The following is a 26,253-nucleotide window of genomic DNA, read 5'->3' on the forward strand; positions in this document are numbered from 1 at the left end:
CCAATGTCCCCCCACGTAGCCGTTGCATGATGCGGGTGGCCCTCCCCACGCCGGCTTCCCCTGGGAGATGCAAAGTGCCCCCCTCCGCAAGCCGTCAGGTCAGTCACCTGAGAATCAGAGCTCATCCCCCGCCCGCCGCTCACCTGCAGGGAGTCTGCCCCGGCTGGGCTAATTTGGAGGCCACACCCACCGCTGCCAGGTGACTCCTGCGAGGTTTGTTATTGTTGTTGTTTAGTCGTTTATTGTTTATTGTTATTGTTGTTGTTTAGTTGTTATTGTTGTTGTTTAGTCGTATTGTTGTTGTTTAGGGACGCAGGTGGCGCTGTGGGTTAAAGCCTCAGCACCTAGGGCTTGCCGATCGAAAGGTCGGCGGTTCGAATCCCTGCGGCGGGGTGCGCTCCCGCTGCTCGGTCCCAGCGCCTGCCAACCTAGCAGTTCGAAAGCACCTCCGGGTGCAAGTAGATAAATAGGGACCGCTTACCAGCGGGAAGGTAAACGGCGTTTCCGTGTGCGGCTCTGGCTCTGGCCAGAGCAGCGATGTCACGCTGGCCACGTGACCCGGAAGTGTCTCCGGACAGCGCTGGCCCCTGGCCTCTTGAGTGAGATGGGCGCACAACCCCAGAGTCTGTCAAGACTGGCCCGTACGGGCAGGGGTACCTTTACCTTTAGTCGTTTAGTTGTGTCCGTCTCTTCGTGACCCCATGGACCAGAGCATGCCAGGCACTCCTGTCTTCCACTGCCTCCCGCAGTTTGGTCAAACTCATGCTGGTAGCTTCGAGAACACTGTCCCACCATCTTGTCCTCTGTCGTCCCCTTCTCCTTGTGCCCTCCATCTTTCCCAACATCAGGGTCTTTTCCAGGGAGTCTTCTCTTCTCATGAGGTGGCCAAAGTATTGGAGCCTCAGCTTCAGGATCTGTCCTTCCAGTGAGCACTCAGGGCTGATTTCCTTCAGAATGGATACGTTTGATCTTCTTGCAGTCCATGGGACTCTCAAGAGTCTCCTCCAGCACCATAATTCAAAAGCATCAATTCTTTGGCGATCAGCCTTCTTTATGGTCCAGCTCTCACTTCCATACATCACTACTGGGAAAACCATGGCTTTAACTATACGGACCTTTGTTGGCAAGGTGATGTCTCAGCTTTTTAAGATGCTGTCTAGGTTTGCCATCGCCTTTCTCCCAAGGAGCAGGCATCTTTTAATTTCGTGACTGCTGTCACCATCTGCAGTGATCATGGAGCCCAAGAAAGTAAAATCTCTCACTGCCTCCATTTCTTCCCCTTCTATTTGCCAGGAGGTGAGGGGCCCAGTGTGAAGTTAATCAAGGGTTAATGCAGCCCTTGGGCTATAGAGGTCTCGGCTGTGTTTGGTGTTGTCCAAGCTGCCCCGTGGGTCCTGTCGCCCTAACCCCCACCTCTCCTCCTGGGCGGGCCCACCTTTCCTCCCCATCCCCGGACACGGGACTCAAGGCGGCTTAGGGAGGAGAAGATGCACGGGCAGCTGCAAACGGGGCTCGGTCTAACCTTTTCTTATCTCTAGGGCGAGCGCGGGGGCGGGGCCGCCGCCTCCCGAGCGGCAGAAAAGGCGGCGCGCGCCTCCGCGGCTGCGCAGTAAGAGCCTCCGGGGGGCGAGGCGCTGTCATGTCTGTGGCCGCGAAGGAGCAGCTGCCGCGGGAGGAGGAGGAGGCGAAGGGGAGCCGGGAGAAGGTGAGCCTCGCGCGGTGCCGGGGGGGGGACAAGGAAGCCTCTCCACAGCCCCGCCCGAGAAGAAGCGCTTCCCGCCGTCCCCTCCCCCTCCCCCCGCTCTGCCTCTTTTCCCCTCAGAGAAGCGCTGCTCTCTCATATTTTGAGGGGGAGGGGAGGGAATGCGCGCGACTTTTACCCAACTGAACCCCCCCACCCCCCCCCCTCGGAGACCAAGGCGCGGAGCAGGAAAAGGCCTCCGGAGTCCGGGCTGACGGCTCCAGGGAGCGAGTCGGTTCCGCTTCGCTTGTGGACGGGCGTCGCTTCCTGGGAGGGGAGGGGGCCGCTTACTTGCGCCTGTCTGCACGTGTGGACGCGGCCGGCCCGCTTCCTGCGCGTCGTCCGGCTCCCTCAGGCGGTGTCTGCTTCAGTGGCGTAGCGTGGGTTGTCAGCACCCGGGGCAAGGCAAGTAATTTGCGCCCCCTAACCCGTGGATTTGAGCCCCCTAACCCGTGGATTTGAGCCCCCTAACCCGTGGATTTGCGCCCCCTAACCCGTGGATTTGAGCCCCCTAACTCGTGGATTTGAGCCCCCTAACTCGTGGATTTGAGCCCCCTAACCCGTGGATTTGAGCCCCCTAACCCGTGGATTTGAGCCCCCTAACCCGTGGATTTGAGCCCCCTAACCCGTGGATTTGAGCCCCCTAACCCGTGGATTTGCGCCCCCTAACCCGTGGATTTGAGCCCCCTAGCCCGTGGATTTGAGCCCCCTAACCCGTGGATTTGAGCCCCCTAACCCGTGGATTTGAGCCCCCTAACCCGTGGATTTGAGCCCCCTAACCCGTGGATTTGCGCCCCCTAACCCGTGGATTTGAGCCCCCTAACCCTAACCCCCAGATGTTGCACCCGGTGCGGCCGGCCCCCCCCTGCACCCCCCACGCTACGCCACTGCTCTGCTTCGTCTTTCCCCCGTCAGGCTCCTTTTCTCCCGGCGCGACTCGGCCGCTCCGAAGTCGAAGCGAGGGCTGCGGGGCCTCTGCCTCAAGGGTGGAGCTGCCCCACCGCGAGGCGCTTCTCAGGCTGTGCCTCCAGCGCCGGAGGGTCGGAGGTGGGTCAGGCTGCAGTCCAGACACGGGGCGACGCGCTCGTAGGAAGCTGCCTTCTTCCACCATGCCAGGCCTCTGGTCTGCTAGCTCAGTATTGCTGGCAGGGGCTGGCCGAGGGATTCAACCCCGGACACTGAGATCCAGCGCCGAGGCAGTGGCGTAGCGCGGGGGGTGCAGGGGGGGCCCGGGCGCACCGGGCGCAACATCTGGGGGTTAGGGTTAGGGGGCGCAAATCCACGGGTTAGGGGGCGCAAACCCACGGGTTAGGGGGCGCAAACCCACGGGTTAGGGGGCGCAAACCCACGGGTTAGGGGGCGCAAATTACTTGCCTTGCCCCGGGTGCTGACAACCCACGCTACGCCACTGCGTCGAGGGCCTTCTTGCGGTTCACTCATTGCGAGCAGTGAGGTTACAGGGAACCAGGCAGAGGGCCTTCTCCGTAGTGGCACCTGCCCTGTGGAACATCCTCCCACCAGATGTCAAAGAGAAAAACAACTACCAGACTTTTAGAAGACATCTGAAGGCAGCCCTGTTGAGGGAAGTTTTTTTAATGTTTAATGCTGTATTGTGTTTTTAATATTTGATTGGGAGCTGCCCAGAGTGGCTGGGGAAACTCAGCCAGATAGGCGGGCTATAAATAATAAATTACAGTGGTACCTCTGGAAACGAACGGGAACCGTTCCGGAGCCCCGTTTGCACCCTGAAGTAAACGTAAGACACGACTGTGTGTCTGTGCATGCGTGGGTTGCGTTTTGCTGCTTCCTCGCATGCGCGTGACATCATTTTGAGCGTCTTCGCAAGCGGCGAAACCCGGAAGTAACACACTCCATTACTTCTGGGTTGCCGCAGAGCACAACACGAAAATATTCATCACGAAGTTACTTCAACCCGAGGTATGACTGTATTATTATTATTATTATTATTATTTGGCGGAGGTTCCCTCCAAGCCCCACCGGGAGACCCTAAGGACTGAACTTCATGTATGCAAAGGAGATGGGCGCCTGTTGCTGGAGGTGTCCGGTTTGGCTACAGTGACACGCTGCCCTAGTGATGTCCTCTCTGTGTGGGGCTGCGCTTGAAAAGTGCTCAGGGACTCCAGCTGCCTCAAAGAGCTGCAGCCAGATTGTTATATGGGAGCAGACGACTTGCTAGAAAAAGCTCCCAACTGGCTGCCAGTCTGTTTCCGGGCACAACTGAAAGTGCTGGTTATGATCTGGAAGACCGTATTCCCTCATACATACCTGCCCAGGTTTGGAGATATTTGGGGGAGGCCCTTCTCTCTGTCCTTCCACCCTCTCAGGCAGGCTGGCTGGGGATGTTCTCAGTGGCTGCTCCCAAACTTTGGGGCTCCCTCCCTAGGGCATCTAGATCAGCTCCATCCTTCTTTCCTTCCACCAGCAGGTGAATACTTTTCTGTTACAGCAGGCTTTGGGGAACTGACTGTTGTAATTATTGGTATGACTTTAATATATTTTATATCTGTATATAGTTTTAATTCTATCAGTAGTTTTTCAGTGATTTTTTCTTTGTTTTTCGAGGTTCTTGTTTTTATCTGTAAGTCAGATTGAGTCATGTCAGAGAAAAAGGAGGGGAATAAACAATGCCAGTGAACTGCAGCCCATCTCCAGTCAGTTTACTTTTAAAATTTGTTATGCTTAAATGCAAAGAACTATTACCATCATGTTCAGTTTAGCCCTAGATCAGTGGGACTTCTTGTGCAATTCTCTGCAACTTTACTTGGAAGCAACTTCCACTGTTTTCAGTAATGCTTATTCTTAGGAAAGTGTGCATAGAATTGCAGCCTAAAATTTATTTTGTAGAACGTATATACCATTGATTGATAAAAAAAACACAAACACAAACCCCCACTCAAAGCTGTTGAATGCTAAGATTATGCTGTGCCCACATTTTTAATATGCCTTCATCTTAACATCAAGTCACCCTCAATTTGTGACCCACATTTTTATATTTTTAATAGAATAATGCTTAATAAAGCCTTACAATACGTATTGTGGTTCTCCAGATGGTGTTGGACTGCACTGCAACTCCCATAATAGTTTCTGACTGCTGCCAGCTGAGTGTGTTGGCTGAGGCTAATGGAACTATGATTCCAACAGCACTGGAGGGCTGCAGCTTTCCTATCCTGTTTGCCTGGGATCATTAATCATTAGCCTGCAGGCAAGATCAACTCTGAGTAGGAGTAGCGTTGCGTACCACAAGTGGACATGCTGGAAACCAATCTGCACGTAATGTGAAGTGATCCTAAATTGCACTATGAACTTCATGCATAATCTGTTGCTTATTCTGGAATAGAGTGTTATCTGAGCGGAAGCTGTTTCTTTTGTCCAGTATCCCCCCCCCCCATGTACTCTGCAATATATATTGTTTTGACAACAGAATGTGCCTGGGCAGTTAAGATAAGTAACTTCAGAATAGCTGTATAAACCTTTTGGCAATTGAATGTGCTGACATAGCACACAGTCTACGGGCAACTCTTGTTTTGAGTGTGTGACCGTAAATGCTGGAGTTGTTTTTGGACTCGGAAGTGGGCAGGGTGGACTTATGCGCACTCCACTGACACGTGTGATGACCCAGAACGTAACCCCCACAGAAAATGGGGGTTGCCTGTATATACATGTAACTTCAGAAGTGCAGGAAGCCCTGATCCAGCTAGGTGACAGAAGTTAGGGTCTATTTTTTTCTTAGAGTTTCAGAGCATGGAACAATGTAGTACATCAAACAAGCAAGAATATAACACAAAACAAAAAGAAAATCTAGCCAGTTAAACACTCCAAAAGGCAATAGAAGAAAATTAAATAATGGGTAGGGTGGAAGAGGAAATGGTAGAAGATTGAGATGATGTAACAGCTTCCCCCAAAATGTGTTTTGAGTTCAGAGGGAGGCTAATAGGACCACCTGCTACATTAATAAGGAAGGGGAACCAAATTGGTTGAACACTCTGTCCGTTTGAGCCTGTTGAGCACCAAGCTTCATAGGTCTGTTCCTCACACTTGGCAACATACCAGGCTGTAAAGTCAGATGAACTTGGAGGGGGAAAGGGATGCAAAATATTAATTAATTAGCAATTTGTCTGTTTCTGAATGGCAGCAGGCAGGCTTTTCTTTACCCTAGACCTGCTGCAATACTGAGAAGTCTAGTGCAGACATGACTAAGAATTTTTTGCCATGCTCCCTGTTGGTCCAAGCTCGTAGAGGCACATAGCAGCAGCAAATGTGACGATGTGGACATGACCATACTTGTGCACACTTTTTGTACACACGGGCCACAGACATGCATACATATAGACAGGCGGTACTTTTATGCACTTTTATGTGCATACTGCATCAGCATTTGAAACTAACAGGGAGCCAGTCGCCTTTTGGAACTAAGGAGCGCCCCCTTGTGACCAAGTGGAGATAGATATCCTGCCACCACAGGAGATAGAAATCACCACTACAGGAGCGGAAGGGTAGTGTTCCTGACTGACTAAAACAGCTGAAAAGCTGTCACCAGCTATTGAGCTGTTGGCATTCCCTTTCATCGCTGCTCCCCTGAAGCCTTTTCAGGGCTTTTTCTCAGCTTGAACTCACCGAAACTCAGTTTCAGCACCTCTCAGGTGGGTGCCATTGCCATTCTAAGAGAAGAGTGAGGTGTTAATGGTGAGTTTTGGCACCTCTTTTTCTAGGAAAAGTAGCACTGTGCCTTTTGATGTGCTGAAGAGACTCCCTTGTGGTACTCTTGGCATAAGTAAACAAAACTCTTTCACATGCTTAAATGGATTGCTTCTCACTTGGGAGTGAGGAGCGGGATAAACAGCTAACTTTGCAGGTAGCAACTGAAGACCAAAGCAAACTGTCCTTCTGTGGTCTGGCCATTCCCACCATTCTACCCAGCATTCCAAAGGCTGTAGCAACTCATTTTTCAGCCTGCCTACCCTAACTTCTCCCTCAGCCCCTCTCTGCCTTTGCTCCGCTGTTTCGTTTCCACACAGCTCAGCTTTCAGTTCCTTGCTCCTAGATAGACGACATCTGATTTTTTCACATTGTGATGTATCACTATTAAAAAATTCCTTCCGGTACCACTTTAGAGACCAACTAAGTTTGTTATTGGTATGAACTTTCGTGTGCATGCACACTTCTTCAGATACCAAGAACTAGTGATATATCACTAGTTAACCATCGCAGTACAGTACACCAGTACATTACAGTGTCTGAAATAAGGAGGGGCAGCTGGGCTGTGGAGGGAGGGAAGGAGCAGGCAGGCAGAGGAGCATCTTGGGTTTCCTCTGCCAAGGCCACCACAACTTAAATCACTCTCTGTGGTCCTTCCCAGCAACAGATCTTCACGCTTGCAAGCTCAAAATTTTTGAAACTATTACCGCGATCTGATCTTCAGACCGGTTTCAGACAATGTATTGATACATCACACAGCCCTACTTATGGCTCTGATTTCCATATATATATATATATATATATATATATATATATATATATATAGTGGTGCCTCGCAAGACGAAAAGAATCCGTTCCGCGATTCTCTTCGTCTAGCGGTTTTTTCGTCTTGCGAAGCAAGCCCATTGACGGCTTAGCGGATTAGCGCTATTAGTGGCTTTTAGCGGCTTAGCGGATAAGCGGCTTAGCGGCTTAGAAAAAGGGGGGGGAGGGGAAAAAAACCTGCAGGAACTCGCAAGACATTTTCGTCTTGCGAAGCAAGCCCATAGGGAAATTCGTTTTGCGAAGCACCTCCAAAACAGAAAACTCTTTCGTCTAGCGAGTTTTCCGTCTTGCGAGGCATTCGTCTTGTGGGGCACCACTGTATAGTGGAACTCAGAGAGAGACCTCAGTTGAAGATCTTAATGCACTAAGAGTGGTGTGGGAGGAGGTCATCATACACGGGGGCAAGCAGTTTTGATAAACGATGTTGAAATTAATTTTAGCCCTTCTTTTGAAATAAATTTTGAAATAAAATTCAAATTAACTGTCCGCCAGTTATATATTGCAGTATAAATCTAAACTACCTAAATGCCTTGCTGCTCCTAAGGTAAGAAAAAAAAAAGTAGTTTTATCTCCCCCACCCCCAAGACCTGTTTTTGTTCAATTGATGCTATAATAATCCTCTCATATATTTTTCATGTATTGTTACTGCTAATGGCTACAAATTGAGATTGAACTCTGGTAAGGACTCCTCAGCAGCAGTACCACAGTAAATAGGTGACCCGAAGGTTGCTTCCAAAGAATTGCTATTCCTATCCCATCCTCCTAGCTGAGGTTTAACGGGTATGGAGCTGGTGTAGGAAACAATTGCTGAGATCTCCAGCCCTCTAAATTCCTTCTGCTTTCATTTCAGATGAGGTCTGTGTCTGTGGATCTAAATATTGACCCTTCACTGCAGATTGATATCCCTGATGCTCTCAGTGAAAAAGACAAAGTGAAATTCACAGTCCATACTAAGGTAAGATGGCAGGGAAGAAGGATAATTAAAGTTGGGACAAAGCTACAACTTTGCCATGTTTAGTGACCGAGGTAACTTCTACAAAGTTACAGATTAGTGAACATGGCTTGGAAAATAGCCTTACCTCATGTAAATTGAAATGAAAGCATTTTAATGCCAATTTTTAAAAGATGATGTGCTCTGTTTCTCCAGAATTATCTCTTCGGAAATCTTCCCTCTACACTGGACCCTTGGGTTACGTACCTCTCTGGATATGTAATCTTCGGGTTGCCAAAACGGCACACCCGGAAGTATTTTTCCGGGTTTCGCTGCTTCCGCATGCACAGAAGTGCTCTATTGCACTGTGCATGTGTGCAGAAGCGGCACCTCTGGATACAGATTTTTTCAGGGTGCGTACGGACCCGCGGAATGAATTAAATCCGTATCCAGAGGGTCCACTGTACTTTTTATTAAGATATTTTATTTTTTCACTTGCTTCCATATACATCTACCGTAAATACCTCTTGTATTAATCAAGATTGAGCAGTGTATTGAAAACCACCTGAAAAGCCATATATCATGTTTTAAACCAATATATATATATATATATATATATATATATATCCATTTATATAAAATTCAAAATGAACCATGGCCAAAATAAGCTGAGATTTTGTTTAAATTTTACAAAAGCAATATTTCAGGGATGATGTTGCTCATGGGTCATTTTAAGATACTGGTTTGGGGTTAAGAAATTTAAGAAACTGGTTTTTGGTTCATTTGTTTAATCTCACTTTATATTAACACATTAAGGTAAAGGTAAAGGTACCCCTGCCCGTACGGGCCAGTCTTGACAGACTCTGGGGTTGTGCGCCCATCTCACTTAAGAGGCCAGGGGCCAGCGCTGTCTGGAGACACTTCCGGGTCACGTGGCCAGCGTGACATCGCTGCTCTGGCGAGCCAGAGCCGCACACGGAAATGCCGTTTACCTTCCCGCTGGTAAGCGGTCCCTATTTATCTACTTGCACCCGGAGGTGCTTTCGAACTGCTAGGTTGGCAGGCGCTGGGACCGAGCAGCGGGAGCGCACCCCGCCGCAGGGATTCGAACCGCCGACCTTTCGATCGGCAAGCCCTAGGCGCTGAGGCTTTAACCCACAGCGCCACCTGCGTCCCCATATTAACACATTATATTACTGCTTTTAATAACATGTAGTAATTCAGATTTGATTTCAGTAAGGGGGGCAAGATTTGGGACTTAGTCTTTAAATTTAAAATCAGTTCAGACTTTTTCTGTTTGTTTGTATCTTGACTTCTAAACAGCTTTTGATGGCAGTTGTGCTGCCTGCATAGATCTGAATATAGGATATGGTTGCAACAGCAAGTGAGGAAAGCTAATAGTGGAGTTTTGTGTAGAAGGGCTAAATTCCATTTCTGGCATTCAGAACAAATTCCTCATCTCTTGTCTCAGAATACTTTAATTTTACACGTGTTTCTTTACACCCGGCTCCAGTTGGTGACTCTCAGGGTTCTAGTTTTAAAAAAAAGTAGATCCTACAAACCGGAAGTCTTCCCCCCCATGTTCCAGCTTAACAGTCTCAAAAGCCTACACTACTTACTATTTTTATTTTTTGTATTAATGAGGTCCAAAGGAGTAACTGATTTCTGCTTTCAGACTACACTGCCAGTTTTTCAGAGCACAGAATTCTCAGTTACAAGACAGCATGAAGATTTTGAGTGGCTGCATGACACATTTATTGAGACAGAAGAGTATGCAGGACTAATTGTAAGTACTTACAAAATCTGATTTAAAATACAGACATCTTTGCTAAACAATGAAATTGCAAACAAGTAATTCTGTGGTTTCTGATTTTTTGTTTTAGAATTTCATAGTACTGATTCTTAATCTCCAGTGTATATTGATATATATCTGTAGCCTTGAAACTCATTTCAATGCATGAGTGGGGTTGCTATGGGTATTTCAGTTATGCTGCAGTTCTGTACCCACTTAACCTGGGATTAAACCCCATTAGGTTCAGTGAGACTTACTTCTGAGTAGACATGGGTAGGTTGCACTATTAAGTAACCACATTTCAACTCTTTACAGTAACTAATTTTGAGTTTATCAAATAATGAAACCTTACTGAGGGCAGCAAGATGATAATTTAATGAAGTAGTGATACTTCATTGGTGGATTCTTTTCTGAAATTCCCTCCAAAAGGAGATCTGAGAAGAGCCAGAGATGTGGATCTTGCTGAAGTGCAGTTAAATTCTGCTTTATTTTGCTAATCTTTTAATTGTGTGGTTTTCTGAGTTTTCTCCAGTTTTTAAAATAAATTTAGTTGTACTATTGTTGGTTTGGATTTTTTTTAGCTTGTTGGTTTTATTGAAGACTGAAGTAGTTGAGAAATGACATATATGTTTAGCAGCAAGAGTGTGTGTATGCTTGTGTGTGCTAGAGTGCTGTTCTCAAAGTTTCAGCTCCGAGCATTAGACACCCCTCAACAAATGCTCCTATCTTTTGTGCGAGGGGTTCATACAAAGGCAATGAGATTATTGTCAGGACTTCACACACTTCAAATTTCATCATTTTATTTAAATTAGACATACAATACTACTTTTTTGAGATGCAGTTTTGCATTTACTTGCAATGTGCTATGTCTCCACCACTCTCTATCCTCAATCTCCGTCCCACCAGATCTGTAGCTACAGATTTGCCCTTAGAACACTTTGAATACATTGGTCATATTTTAGTTCATTTCACATCTTTTCAGCATTTACACTGCTGTTCTATAGCAAAATATTGTTATACTATACTGTACCTAAGTTATTTATTTATTATTTACTTTAACAAATTATATACTACTTAATTACAGTAGGAGACACAATACAATGAAACTAAAAATGACTAAAAGCTATTATTATATTAATTCTATTAAAAATGAATAAAAAAGTCTTTAGAAAGCACTGGAAGCTCAACAGAGAGGTGGCTTTTCTGACCTCAGCTGGAAGGTATTTCCATAAAAATTAGATGTTTGACTTGCAGTGTTCTTGTAGAAATTGCTAGACAGTAGAAATTACTGAAGTTCTCTTTTTGGACAAGGAGGTTCCTAACAACAGATAATCTTTTTGTCTAAGATTCCTCCAGCACCTGCAAAGCCTGACTTTGATGGCCCCAGAGAGAAGATGCATAAGCTTGGGGAAGGAGAAATGTCTATGACAAAAGAGGAATTTGCCAAAATGAAGCAAGAGCTGGAAGCGTGAGTGTGATCATACTTAACAAAAAGACCCTCTATATCCCATGTAAATGTTTGCTTGCTGACAAATCTATACGAGTGTAAAGAAGGCTTCTGAACTATCAAGACTCTACATGTTAAAACAGCCTAGTAAGTTTTCTGAATTTGCATTGTCTTCCCACTCCTCTGCATGGTTTTAGTTTAGTTTAGTTTGTTGCATTCATATCCCCCCTTTATTCTATATGGCCCTGGATAACTCAGTTAGTTAGAGCATGGTGCTGATAATGTCAAGGTTGCACGTTTGATCCCCTTATGGGACAGCTGCATATTCTTGGATTGCAGGGGGTGGACTGGATGATCCTTAGGGTCTCTTCCAACTCTACAATTCTATGATTTTATCCTCTCAGAAAACCTTATGTTCAGGTTTGGCTCTGAGGTAGTGACAGGCTCAAGGTCACCCAGTGAACGTCCAAGAGCCAATAGGGATTTGAAGCCAGTTTCCCCAGTCCTAGTTAAAAGCTCATGTTATTTAAATCTGTTTATACACCACTATTTAGACAAATTGTCATTTACAAGCTTAAGAAAACTTATAATGTAATTAAACATTTCAATAAAGTTACAATACATGCTAGCAGTCTGTCATCCAGTGTTTGTGAAAGGTTGGGGTAGGCGAATTCACCATTCTCCAAAAAGAGAATAGACCTGTCTTGGTAGACTATTCCAGAGCATCAGAGCTGCTACGAAGAAGGCTCCTCTCCTGTTTGAGGGTAACCTAGGCTTCCCATAAGACATGTTTCAAAATAGGGTCTCCTCAGAAGATCGCAAGTGCTGGGAGAATTTGCACATTCTCAGAGATTACTAGAACCAAGTTGTTGAGGGTTTTAAAGTTAAGAACCTGTGCTTTGGATTAGGCCTGGAAATCAACTTGGGATCCAGTTTGACGGCAGAGTTGCTGTTAGTGTGAATGTCATCTGTCCAACTAGCTGGTAATCAGTCTGTTCTGGAAGGAGTTAACACGTACACACGAAAAAGAAGAGATAGGGAGCCTGTGGCTGTCCAGATCTTGACAGACTATTCTGACTGGATCAAATTAGGAATTGGAGTCAGCAATGGAGGGCTACAGTTCCCCCATCCCTGCCTTAAATGATCTGGTTTGTAGACTCTTTGATCCAGCATTGTCATTGGAGACAGATATGTATGGTGGCTTGTAGCACCTTTACCAGCTTAGTGTCACAGTCGATCTATCAGCCTGTCATGACAGAAAGCCTTGCAGTATTTTCTTTAGTGGGATTAAAGGGTAGGTCTTAAGTCTGAGAGGTTGAATACTGATTTAAAATATCAAGATGGGGTGTATGTGAAGAAGCTAAAGTTCATATCTGGATACAAGAACCAGTGCTTTTTTTCCAGGGGGATGCAGGGGTACCCTAAACATTTTGTGAATCTAAGTTTGGCCTCATTGAGGGGCAGTATCTCAATATGAGTAGGAAAATGAGAGTACCCCTAAACATTTTTTTAGAAAAAAAAAAAAGCTCTGACAAGAATTGTATGTGATGGAAGTCATCCAAGTTCAGCAAGAGAGATGAGTTTGCTGTGAAGGAGGTGCCCAAAGTCCTGTTTCTGGGGATGGTCTGTAATTCCAGTCTTTGGCTGTGTGTGTGGTTCTTACTGTCAGATCGGGACCCGTACACATAATTCGAGGTATATGGTCATCGCAGCCACTGATTGTACTGTTGGGTGGAGAGTGGCATCTAATCTGTCATCTAAAATGTAAATAAGTTATGGCATTCATCATTGAAAGCAATTACAGTCATACCTTGGTTTTTGAACAGCTTAGTTCTCAAACCTTTTGGCTCCCGAACGCTGCAAACCCGGAAGTGACTGGTTTGCGAACTATTTTTGGAAGCTGAACATCCGCCGCTTCCAATTGGCTTTGGTTTCCGAACATTTTGGAAGTCGAATGGACTTCCGGAACAGATTCTGTTTGACTTCCAAGGTTTGACTGCAATTGGCTGTGATTCCTGAGGGGCAGATGACGCTTTGGGTGCCTTCCAGCTCCTCGATTCTATGCAAGAAGATACCTGCAATGCTTGTATGCACAGCCCCACAGGCAGGTGCACCTTAGGCCGAAGTGTGCACAATGTGGGGCACATTTTTTTCCATTCCAATATTTTTTTTCTTCCAGGGAGTACCTTGCAGTCTTCAAGAAAACCGTATCGTCACATGAAGTCTTCCTTCAGCGAATTTCTGCCCACCCTCTTCTCAGCCAAGATCACAACTTTCATGTCTTCCTTGAGTATGATCAGGATGTAAGGCACATCTGCTTTTCATTTATTTACATTATTTCTTAACCAGCCTTCATCAAAAATATCCCAGGATGATTTACAGATCATTAAATTAAAACATCAAAATTCATAATGAATAAAAAATATAAAATCAAAATTCTTCCATTTAAAACAATCCAGACAATTACAAGAACCACTGAAAGAATCAAGCCCCAAAAAATCCTGTCAAAGGAAGGCAAGACTGCATTTAAGCTATATACAACTTCACATTGCTTCCATAAATAACACCTTTTTAACTTGAGGACCGCTGAACTATGGAACTCCTTGCCACAAGTAAAGTGCTGTGGCAAAGAATTCAGCAATTTTTGAAACGGGATTAGAAATAATAAAATTATGTCTGTAGTTGCTGATTGAATATGCCAAACTCCACCAGCCACAATTTTGTAACTGGCTCTGTTCCTGTAGTGCCAATTTGTCACACGTAGACCTCATTAATAGCTACCACTCTAAAGTGGGCTCTGTGGGTAGAATACTGGAAATGCATGGGTTAGGGTATGGTGCCAATAGCACCAAGATCATAGGTTTGAATTCCAGCATAATGAATAGGATAGTTTATCACTGCCTAATGTGTCTCTTTCCATATCTCTCTTAGCTAAGTGTTCGGAGGAAAAACACAAAAGAAATGTTTGGTGGCTTCTTCAAAATTGTGGTGAAGAGCGCTGACGAAGTTCTGTTCTCTGGGGTTAAAGTAAGAGTTCTTAAAGCTAGATTATCTCTTGCGTTATTTTCCATAAATCTGTATGCCTGCTTACGTATACTGTATTACTGGCATTTAAAAACCTTTATTCCAGTTGCTCTCTTGGATTTTAATTGATTTCATATACATGCTGTTGTTGTTTTGAACTGCTTTTATATTTATTTTTTAAAAATCTTTTTATATATGCAATTGTTTTAACTCCTTTTTTGTATGTTAACTGTTTTATTGTAAATCACTTCAAAACTTTCTGGCATGAAACTGTGCAAATTGCGTTGCTAAGAACAAACACGTAGGCTCATTCTTTAGCAATGGAGTGGGTTAGAGGGGGGGCAAATCGGGGGCTCCAGGACACCATTAATTCAGTACTACTGTGAGCACTCCTCCGCCCTATTTTTGGAGGTATAGACATAACAACAGTCCTGCTGGATGAGAGCAAAGTGCCAGCACTTTCCTTTCCATTGTAAAGTAAAACTAACTTATCAGGATTTTTCTATGGGGTAGGGAACAGAACTGAGGGAATGGAGATTGCTTGTGCAGTGAACCTATCAGAGCAGGACTTTTAAAGTGTTTTTCTTTTTTTAAGGCTGATTAGTTTGAAAAGATTTAAGTAACTTTCAGGTAAAAGGGGGTTGGGGCTGTCGTAATCCTGCACACGTACACAGACCTTCACATGATGTTCACTTGTTTCAGGGAAGGCTTAAAGTAGCTAAATATTTTGTAAATGATTTCAAAAGCCAAGCTCGTATTGCGTTCCTACTAAAGAGGGTTAATGTGAAAGTAACTCAAGCCTAATTTTTGCGTTTTCTTGGTCAAAACACTACCTTAATCATCTGAAAATCTCTTTCCAGGAAGTAGATGATTTCTTTGGACAAGAGAAGACATTTCTTATAAACTACTACAACAGAATCAAGGATGCATGTGCAAAGGCAGATAAGATGACAAGAGCTCATAAAAGTAACTTTTTCACCTATAGAGACACTTTAAGAGTATTTTCTAAATACTGCTCAGTTCAGAGACAAGACTGAAAGTGTTTTGTGTTCTTTCTCAATAGATGTTGCAGATGACTATATTCATACTTCGGCTTGCTTAAATAGTCTGGCTGTAGAAGAACCAACTACCATTAAAAAGTAAGTCCATTCCATTCCTCTTCAAAAATAGCTCTGGCAAAGATTCTCAAACTTCCATTGTACACAGGTTGTACATTGACAATAAGGGTGGTATTATTATTATTATTATTATTATTATTATTATTATTATTATTTTGTCACAGTGACAAAGGCCACAAAGGTTCAAAGTAAATGTAACGTGTCAGATTCATCATCTGCTATCCTGATAACTTTTTTATTTTATTTAAATGGCAGCAGGACATGTTAGGGGTGACACAGTTGAGACCTCCTGTATAATTAAGCCAAACCTGAAAACAATATTAAAGGGAAATTAGAATTCAGAGTATTAACTTTTGGTGCCTTCTTTAAATCTGATTAGTTTTCATGCTATTTCCTTTTATTTTTCTGCCTTGGATTTTCACTTTCTGCATTTCTTTCCTATTGATTCTTTTTTGCTAGTAGGTGATACCCAGCTTAGGGAGTTATCCAACTGTACTGTTTCACTAGGACAAGAACTTTCAGCTGTTCAATAGAACCATCCCCACTTCTCCCTGTGCTGCCACCCCTTTTCCAGCTTGACCTTTGAATCTATTGCAGGGGTTCCCTCCCCTCTCTGGAGCAGATTTACAGGGCGTGCAGGGTGAGGAGAGGGTGAAGAATTTCCATTGCACAACTAAGAATCCTTACACTAGCAGAACTGTTTGGTTGGATACTGTCCCATGTCATATTCAGCATAGACCTATTGATTTCAGTGGGTTTTCTCTGAGCATGATGAATGTTGATATCACCTAGTGTCTGTAAATTTCTCTGTTCTTTTTTTGTGTCTTAATACTATTGATTTCTCAACTGGCAGCTAGCTGCTTCTGCTCCCTGTATTCTGCTGTTCTTACCCTCTCGTGTAACAGCAGTTGACTCCTGTGGACTCATTGGGCTGTATTCAACTAAATTGTTGCCCTAGCAGAAACCAGTGTAATGATTCCCACTAGGGTAAGAGGACTGCCCTTGCTTCTCCTTCCCACCCACACCATGATCTGCTCTGGAAGGTCTTGAGAGCCCCCAGAACAGCACACAGAGCGAGGAGAGGAGAGAACATTCCATTGGGCAAGCAGAAATGCCTGTACTGATGGAACAATTTCCTTAGGACCCTCGTACCTATGGGACCACCTCTCCTGGTATGTCCCACAGAGGACCTTACAGTCTTCAAACACATCTTGGAGGTGTGGCAGGCCTCAACCAGAGCCAGGGCTTTTTTGGCTGTGGCCCCGATCTGGTGAAACGCTCTGTCACAAGAGACTAGGGATTTGACATCTTTCCGCAGGGCCTGCAAGACCGAGCTGTTCCACAGGCCTTTGGCCAAGGCACAGTCTGACAGAACTCTAGCTCAATGGTTGCCATTAATTTGATTTTGAATTGATTTTAAAATGACTTGATTTTAGAATGCTGTTTTACTTTTATTGTTGTTTGCCGCTCTGAGCCCGGCTTATTTATTATTATTATAATTATTATTATTATTATTAGCACTACTTTGAATGCAACCCCTTATGGTATTTTTTGCTGCCAGTAAAAGGTAAATGTAAAGGACCCCTGGACGATTAAGTCCAGTCAAAGGTGACTATGGGGCACAGCGCTCATCTCACTTTTCAGGCCGAGGGAGCCGGCGTTTGTCCACAGACAGCTTTCCGGGTCATGTGGCCAGCATGACTAAACTGCTTCTGGTGCAATGGGACATCATGACAAGTGCCAGAGAGCACAGAAGTACCATTTACCTTTCCACCACAGTGGTACCTCGTATCTAGTTGCACTGGTATACTTTTGAACTGCTAGGTTTGCAGGTGCTGGGACAGAGCAATGGGAGCTCACCCCATCATGGGTATTCGAACAGCCAACCTTCTGATCAGCAAACCCAAGAGGCTCAGTGGTTTAGACCACAGCGCCACCTGCTGCCAGTACAGTGCTATTCACTTGAGTGTGCTGTCACCTTCTGATACAAGTGTTCTGAAACACAGGTTTAAAATTTTGCAAATGTACAATTGCTGAACATTCTATTCCAGATCCATGTATGTTTCTAGTTACACCAGAACAACACCAGCCCTCTTTCTTTTTCTATGGGGTCTCCTTTTTGGGCCAGTGGGCACATCTGGAATTTTGAGAGAGTGCTGTGGGCTCCAGTCACAAAATGGCTGCAGTGGGGGTTGTTGCCTAAACCAAAATGGCTGCCTTAGCTAAGAGCAGAACAAGAGGCAGGACTACAGAATGGCACAGCCTTGCCCCACTCCAATCAATTAGGGGGAGGCACTACATCAGGCACCCCCACATTTTCCCTCTGTTCAGAACAGAAGTGAAGGTGGGTGTCCAGTCCTGGCATCCAATGAAAAGTGGACATGTTTTGGGGAAAGTGTTCATTGTAGGAGAGGGGAAACCAGTGCTAATAGGGACTGAGTATGAAGACCAAATAGTCCCTCATGCATTGTGCACTTTTGAGGCTTTTTGGGGGGCACACTGATGCCTGTGGGCTCCATGTTGGCAACCTCTAATCTAAGTTGTCTTCTAGTACTATATTATCTTCCTCAAGCATAATTCCTGACTCCTCTCTGTTGGACTTGTTTATAGTGATGAAAATTGAGTTCCCTCTGGAAGACTCTGCTAAAATTTCATTACTGCCTAGCAGGATGCAATAGCATGAATACATTCACCAGATTATCCAGTTAATGTGGTGTGGTAGCTTCTGTTGGTCAGGGATGTCTGCATATCTTGTTTTTTGTACGGCTTCATACCTCTACTGTTAGTACCTCCTTCCTTGCCCTGTGTTCTTCTGTGTCGTCATAACTGGAGTCTTACGGAACAGGCCAATCTGTTCAGGCAGATAGAATCAGAATCTAGGCTTATATAAATAAGCCCACAAAAGTTACTTGCAGTGCCATTTCTTTTACATGCCTGCTAAGGGGCTAGTAGCCTGTGTCACACTGCTGGCCATAGAAAAGTGGGGAGCACTCTCCTTCCCAGCCAGCATGGAAACACAGACTAAAAATATTGCTTTCTTCCAGGTAGACTGGTGGAGGTGATCCAACTTGGAGGTTTCTATCCTGGTTGTGGAGGAAAGACTTTCCTCTACAGTTAGCACAGAAGCCAAATAGTTTGGCAGAGGAGGCGTGGAGCCAGGTCACTGCACCTATGAATTTAACCACTAACTTGGCAGCCATAGCTGATGTGGCCCAACTCCTTGCCCCAGTGCAGGAGGTTTGCTGCTAATATAAAGCTATTGGTGTGAGTTCAGGGTTTGGGAGATACAGTTAACATTCTCTTCTCACCCTATTCCTCCCCAGGTACTTGGTGAAAATTTCTGAGCTCTTTGAGAAACTCCGGGTAACTTTTATTTTATTTTATTTTTTATTTAAAATATTTATATCCCACCTTTCCCCAAAAAATTAATCCAAGACAGTAACATCCCTCTTAAAAGCAATCAAAACATTTAAGACTGTATTGTAAAACGTAAGTAGCATAAAGCAGTAAGATAAAAATGTAATCTACAGAAAAAGCAGCAGAAGACAAAACAAAAAACTACAATTGGCACATGTCATCAGTATAAAACCATATCGATCAGATGTCTTTCTAAAATGGAAGGTATTTGCCATCTGACAAACAATTGTAAGGGAGGGGTCAGCATTCACTTGATCAGGAGGGACTTCCTCTGAGAAAATCTCCTTAGACACAGCCTGACGGACTGCGCTGGTCATTTGGGACATACAAGAGGGCATCTGACCATGATCTTAGTGCAGAAAACAGTACCTTTAGTATCATTAGCCTAAAAACCACAGGCCAGTTCAACTAAGAAGGTGCTTTAGCAGGTACCAGCACAGCAAACTGACTTGGGGTGTGTGTGTGTTGGGGTCTGGGGAACCCCCAGAACAGTGCCTGGTGGGAGGAAAGGGAAGAATGTTCTATCAGCAAGCTGAAGTGCTTACGCTGACAGAACCATTGGAAAAAAAGTGCAACGTTCAATTCCTCCCCATAATGGATGTTAAAGATTATTGCACTCTGGACCAAACTGAGTTTCCAGACACCTTTTCAAAGGAAGCCCCACTTAGAGTGCATCCAGTAAGAGTAGTCCAGACAAGGTATAACTAATACATGTGTTTTCATTGCCAGATCTGTAGTTGGTGTACCAGCTTGTGCTGGGCAAAGGAATGCCCACTGCAGCTGTCACCTGAACATAATTTGTCAGAGTTGGGTCCAAGGGTATTCCAAAATAATAACCTGTGTTTAGTGCCACACAGCTTGAACCCCTGCTTCTAGAGCAGCAGTTCTATTGAACTGAACCTTACTGATGTGCACACCATCTTGTGTTTCTGCATGCTCTGTTCTGGATAACTTTGTTGATTTGTTGGATTATTGGGGAAATATGTGGTGTGTGGTGTGATATGGTTTAGCAGCTACAGTGCCATAAAGTTCAGTATGCCTGCCTGCCTGCTGACGCAGAGCACCATAGCTTTTCCTCGATTAAGCTTCATTTGTTAGCCTACAGGCATTCCATGGAGGCCCCAGGCACTGATGCAGAATCTCAGCAAGGTTGAACTTTGAGGCACCCTATAAGCAAATGACCAAAGTGTAAAATAGAAGTTCCCCAGCATTACTGTCTAGAATAGGCTTCCTCAACCTCGGCCCTCCAGATGTTTTTTTGGCCTACAACTCCCATGATCCCTAGCTAGCAGGACCAGTGGTCAGGGATGATGGGAATTATAGTCTCAAAACATCTAGAGGGCTGAGGCTGAGGAAGCTGGTCTAGAATCATATCCTCAAGTCACACTCCTGTGTCCTTGTGTGGGTCATTCATCGGGGCTGCCAAGGTTGTTTCCATTCTTAAACAGGCCAAGGCCAAAGTGAAATGGAACTATTTATTCTGCAGAATTTAACTTTTTTTTCTTAAAGATGCTACAGCCAATATGCACTAAATTTTAAATTATTTGTCTATACAGTAATTATGTTTCCTTCTCCATAGAAAGTAGAGAATCGTGTTTCTTCTGATGAAGATTTGAAACTATCAGAATTACTAAGATACTATATGCTCAATATAGAAGCAGCAAAAGTGAGTCCTCTCTGAACGTTTTCTCCAGTACTTACACTATGAGAACAATTTGGCTGAACTTTGTACCACAGTTTTGATAACAATGCATTAACATGCTCCACATGATCGCAATCTGAAGGTTGAAATGGTACCAAGATAATGGGGAGACTATGTTCATTGTTGATTGGGTACATTTTTTTGTCATTGAGGTTCAGAACTTCTTTGGCTACTCCTTAGACCAATTGCCACACCTGGAGTTCACGACCTTATTCATCTGCTTCTGATGAGAAACTTGCAGCCCTTTCTGATTCAACTATATCACTAATCATGAAAAAATCAGGAGGTTGCAGTGCTCAAGGCCAACTTATTGCTTCCAGCATCCCTGAACCTTGGCCCTGCTTGCTTGGACTGATGGGAGATGGGAGTCCAGCATCATTTGGAGGGTACCACGGACCTAGATTGGCAGGCTTGTGCTAAGGAGATAAGCTTCATATCTCTGCTTGGCTACGACTCCTGAAATGACTCCCGAAACGGTTTGAAAAGCAAGGCGCGGCTTCTGATTGGCTGCAGGAGCTTCCTGTACTCAATCAGAAGCCGTGTCAGACGTTCGGCTTCCAAAAAATGTTTGCAAACTGGAACACTCACTTCCAGGTTTGCAGTGTTTGGGAGCCAAGCCGTTCAAGTACCAAGGTACCACTGTAATAAGGTTTATCTTAAACTTCTTCAAAAGCTCTTTGTTCATTTTGGGGTGCTTCTTGAGATATAGATCAGGCTGCATATCTGTATAACATGGGGTATAGCTTTGAGTTAAATTCTCTGATCAAGAACTGTTTTTTCTTTCACTCAACCTATTCAGGACCTCTTGTACAGACGTACACGGGCCCTCGTGGAATATGAAAATTCAAATAAAGCTTTGGATAAAGCTAGGTTGAAAAGCAAAGATGTCCAGTTGGCAGAAGCACATCAGCAAGAATGCTGTCAAAGATTTGAGAAACTTTCTGAATCTGCAAAACAAGGTAAAACCACTTCAGGACACCACATTAAGGCAAAGCTTTGCAGTGGATGTGCCTGAGATGTGCTTCCAGAGTTTTTCAGTCTAGAGTTTACTTGCCTTGTAGAAAGATGTAACGTCTGCTTGTGATATGCAGTCTAGGGTGTTCATGACTTTATTCCCTAGCAATCAGCATAGGGATAAACATTGAAATTGCTCTGAAGTGATGGGTGGGATCTCATTTTTCTGCATCAAGTTCCACAAGCAGCATCTGAATCGTGGGGATGGCAAATGGAGTCTGGTCCCTTCAGTAACTGTGTCAAGCATTACAAGGGCATGATTTGTCTAAAAGGTGAGGAGGCAGGAAGCTTATGAATTCTTTAATGGCCTCCCTACCACTTTCCTTGTAATTTGAACACTGACCAAGAGTACTGGATTACCCAATGGGCAGACTTATGTTTTGCAAAGCAAAAAAATGAGTTTGTTTGAGTTTTTTTTTAAAGCAAAATGACACTTGATATTCCCCCCACCCAAAAAAGAGGAAAAAAAACAAACCAGCTGCCATGGGAAAAATCAGAACTTTGTTAAGACATCCTTAAATGCCACTAGAGTTTTACATTATGCTTTAGTATTGTTTTTGATTCGAATAACACATAAAGGTGACTATAATAATGTCTGTTCTTTGGGTCTCTAAAGGTTTGCCCTACTGAGCAAGAATTGAAAATAAAACCCCACCTGCTTCCCCCAGTATATTCCACATGTACATGCTCTGCCAGCATTGAGCTATTTTTATGGATGAATTTTGTTGATTGGTTTGATTGCTATTTCCCCTTTCTTTACCTCTACAAAATCCTTCTAAATTTATTACTAAGGCTAACACTAAGAGTTTGGGACAAGTATTAATTAACTTCATCCCAGACTTTTGATTCAGTCTACAACCATTTTGCACGGGGGTTCCTTTCATGGCCCCCGCATGCATTGGAGGAACACATATGAGCCCGCCCTGCCCCCATTACGCCCTTTTAGCAACATGTTAAATGACATTTTCAGGTCACTTCCAGGTTTGGCACCATGGATACGTCCACGATCATGCATCTTTCAGGCACACACATTCATCGGTCGCTGCCTGCATTTCCCTTTCCATAGTGCTATGGAAATCTTTCAGAAAAACTGGGTATTATTTGGAATAGATATATATCAGCATTGTTTGGCACTTATTTATAGTTTGACAAAATGGGTTAATTCAGTTACCAAGTTTCTCAAAGGACATAAAACATTTTGCTGCCTGTAAAAGTTACTCATTCCTGTTGGCAAGTACTCAACATCTTTATGCTAATGATTTGTTCATTTGTTTGTCATTTAACTCAATTAAAATGACAGTGGCTTCAGCTATTGGAGCATTAACCCTACCCAAATGAATTCTTACACTAATGGAAGTCCATGTGTGTTAGGTTCTGGCGTGGAGGTGTTCTTCTGCAGTGGCAGCACTCTTCTCCTACCCAGCCCATCTGTAATGCATAGGGTAGACGCTTGTTGGTGTGTCCACCCCCCCCCCATTTGTGCCTAATAATGAAACTGAAAACAATTCTCTCCCACTCCATTAGAATAATTTTCAGATTATACAAAAATATTGCAGTGGTTTAAAATTATTTAAGACGATAAGACCCCCCCCCCCCCCGAGTCCATCTCCAAGTGATTTAACGTCTCTGTTCTCCCAATGGCAGAACTGATCAACTTCAAACAGAAGCGAATAGCAGCATTTCGTAAAAATCTAATTGAAATGTCTGAGCTTGAGATCAAGCATGCAAAGGTAGGTGTTCTAAAGTAAGACACTGGTTGGAGGCTGCCTTAACTGTAGAAAATACTCCACAGTATGCATTTGGGGGCAGTTCAGCGTATTTGTCCTTTGAGGGCTAGCAAACAAGCCTTTTGCAATATGAAGACTGTTCAGGTGGGGGAGGGGGATTGCTAATTAAGTAGTTTGATTTAGATTAGTGTGTTTTATGCTATCAACCAAAACTTTCAATATCACTAAATAAGCCCTGAAGTCTTTTTTTGGCATGGTAAAACTTTTCAAATATGGACAGAAAACTTGTTTAAATTTGTTTCAAAGAACTACTGTGCCACTGCTTTTCTCTGGGTGCAGGGAAGACTTGTATATGTCTGAATTGAGTACTCTGACCTTTAACGACATTCTCATAGAGTCTTTTATATGAATAAGAGTCAGCTATGAAATGGCATGGTTTGTTTAGGAGGAGGGACTACTGGAGCATATAATTAAGAGCAAGGTGCCCAAAAGGTTGAGAATTCACACTGTGTAGCCATATCCAGGGGGAGGGATGTTTTGCTCTTATTCTTATACAGAAGACCTACTTCATGCATCTACTTAATTTTAAAACCTCCACACAAGTGCATGAAGCTCTTTCATGTCAAAACTCAGGAAGGTGAAGGTCTGAAGAAAGGAGCCTTCTATACTCAAGGCTTCCCATGCAATTTTGAGACCTCATACAGGAGAATCCCAGTGTCCGACCATACACCTCCACACAGTGGCAAAGAAAGCTTAGTATGCTCACTCATGATCTATCAGTGCTTGGAAAGTTCATTTTTAAAAGAATCTAGTTCTGGTTCATCCTGTCCATACAGGAACTAGTTCCAGTTTATCCAAATGAACCTTTAGTCCATAAAAAGTTCATCCTCTGCAAAAGAAAAATCAGCATTCAGATCTTATAAGCCGCTGTGATGAAGTATAAGGTCCGACAGTGAAACAGAGATCACAAACAATAAGTTGTCTGACAAACAGCATACCAACAGGTGGGAGGGGAGGGAGCGAGAGGAAGAGAGAAGGAGGCGTTCTTGCGTCCTCCTTACTTTTTGCTTTCGCTTATTTATTTATTTATTTATTTATTGTTTCCTGCTTGGTAGAGGGTTGGACTCGATGGCCCTTGTGGTCTCTTCCAACTCTATGATTCTAAGCTTTCCCCCCAATTGGTTTCCCATACCAGAAAAGACTTGCCCTGTTTAATATGTTTCAGCCACACAGCTGTTAAAGGCATAAGGCATCATTCACTTTGTCCCTGTCTCTGTATTACTTGTTGCAAGTTGCTCCTGTTGGAAGAGAGCAAACAGCTTCAGCAGGGAAGATAAAGAAAACCCCTCCATCTGATTGTTTAGAAACAGTGACTAAGACATTAGCCACAGCAGCATCTCTATCTGGCTAATAAAGTCATACCATGTTACCTCAACATTTTGTTTCCTAACTTTCTTTACTGATGCTCAGTAGTTTTTTTTTTTTTTAAGTAACAGCTAAGAGTTTGGCAGGGGGAGGTATTGAATGTGAGGATGAACTAGAAATCATTCAAAGTTTTGCACCAAAGTGAATTTAACCCACCTTAATAATAATAATAATAATAATAATAATAATAATAATAATAATAATTTATTATTTATACCCCGCCCATCTGGCTGGGCTTCCCCAGCCAGTCTGGGCGGCTTCTAACCAAGTATTAAAATACAGTAATACATCAAACATTAAAAGCTTCCCTAAACAGGGCTGCCTTCAGATGTCTTCTAAAGGTTTGGTAGTTGTTGTTCTCTTTGACATCTGGTGGGAGGGCGTTCCACAGGGCGGGTGCCACTACTGAGAAGGCCTTCTGCCTGGTTCCCTGTAACTTGGCTTCTTGCAGTGAGGGAACCGCCAGAAGGCCCTCAGTCTTTGGGTAGAACGATGGGGGTGGAGACGCTCCTTCAGATATACTTTAGTTCACCTGGCAGTTATAGTATCTGCATCTGCATAGGACTACAGTGTTGAGTTTATGTATGTAAACTACCAAACTGACTTCAGTATTTCAGATAACAAGAAAAGCACATTGAACGAGACTATTTGAAAATACATTGGATGATCTTATTCTGTGGTTAGGTTTGATGGCTCCCTGTCTCCTCCACCTAACGGGCTACTTCTTTTGCCTTCCAGAATAATGTTTCTCTCATACAAAGCTGCATTGAAGTGTTAAAGAAGAACTGAAGGCAACTTACCTGTGGGGGGTGGAATGAGGAAGGCACTTGGAAATTGCACTCAAACGGCCGCATGGGACTCTGTTTCTAGCTTGGTTTCTCTATACCACCTTTTTCTGGCTAAAAACTTAACCAAGCTGACACTAATGCATTGATCTCAATGATAAAAAAAAATTCTATTACATATAGATTTGCTTGAATTTCCACTGACGTGTTAAACCTCAGGGTAAGCAAACAATATGTGTATGAGTTTGATAACTGGTAAATTACTATTGTGGAAGAAACTGGTTTCTGGAAAAATGCCTTAGCACTGGAAATGAGTTTGTGCAGCGAAAGATTTGAAATTACAATCTGTCATGGTGCCTGTTGCATATATACCATAACCCAAACATCTCTATTTCCATGTGCAAATGACTACAGCTAATGCTTTGCAGTTTTATAAGGAAATGCATTAACATTAAATTTCATAAACCTCTACTGCAATATTTTTTGATTCACTGTGTATGTACTCTTGAATACAAAATAAATGCCTACTCTTGATTTATGTAGCATTTAATTGATGTGGAGTCTTCTTTGCTCTTGCAACAGTAATAGG

General features: G+C 43.9%; 1 protein-coding gene across 1 annotated transcript; it reads left to right on the top strand.

Moving 5' to 3' along the window:
* The first annotated feature begins 1,571 nt into the window (after window positions 1-1,571).
* Window positions 1,572-26,198, top strand: SNX5 (sorting nexin 5). The gene is made up of 13 exons (XM_079983620.1): window positions 1,572-1,705; window positions 8,133-8,237; window positions 9,889-9,999; window positions 11,352-11,473; window positions 13,632-13,755; window positions 14,384-14,479; window positions 15,337-15,442; window positions 15,540-15,615; window positions 18,918-18,957; window positions 20,591-20,677; window positions 21,513-21,672; window positions 23,372-23,457; window positions 25,618-26,198. The coding sequence occupies exons 1-13, from the start codon at window positions 1,640-1,642 to the stop codon at window positions 25,666-25,668; spliced, it is 1,230 nt and encodes a 409-aa protein (XP_079839746.1). The 5' UTR covers window positions 1,572-1,639; the 3' UTR covers window positions 25,669-26,198.
* Window positions 26,199-26,253: the final 55 nt, after the last annotated feature.

This window comes from Podarcis cretensis, assembly GCF_951804945.1.
Source record: "Podarcis cretensis genome assembly, chromosome: 7".
In the NCBI taxonomy this organism is placed as follows: domain Eukaryota; kingdom Metazoa; phylum Chordata; class Lepidosauria; order Squamata; family Lacertidae; genus Podarcis; species Podarcis cretensis.

Excerpts from the sequence above, each read along its gene's own strand:
- SNX5 (XM_079983620.1), top strand. The coding sequence starts at position 1,640 with ATGTCTGTGGCCGCGAAGGAGCAGCTGCCGCGGGAGGAGGAGGAGGCG. Across the intron at positions 14,480-15,336 it reads TTCTGTTCTCTGGGGTTAAA|GAAGTAGATGATTTCTTTGG; the intron begins GTAAGAGTTCTT and ends ATCTCTTTCCAG. Across the intron at positions 23,458-25,617 it reads TTGAGATCAAGCATGCAAAG|AATAATGTTTCTCTCATACA; the intron begins GTAGGTGTTCTA and ends TTTGCCTTCCAG.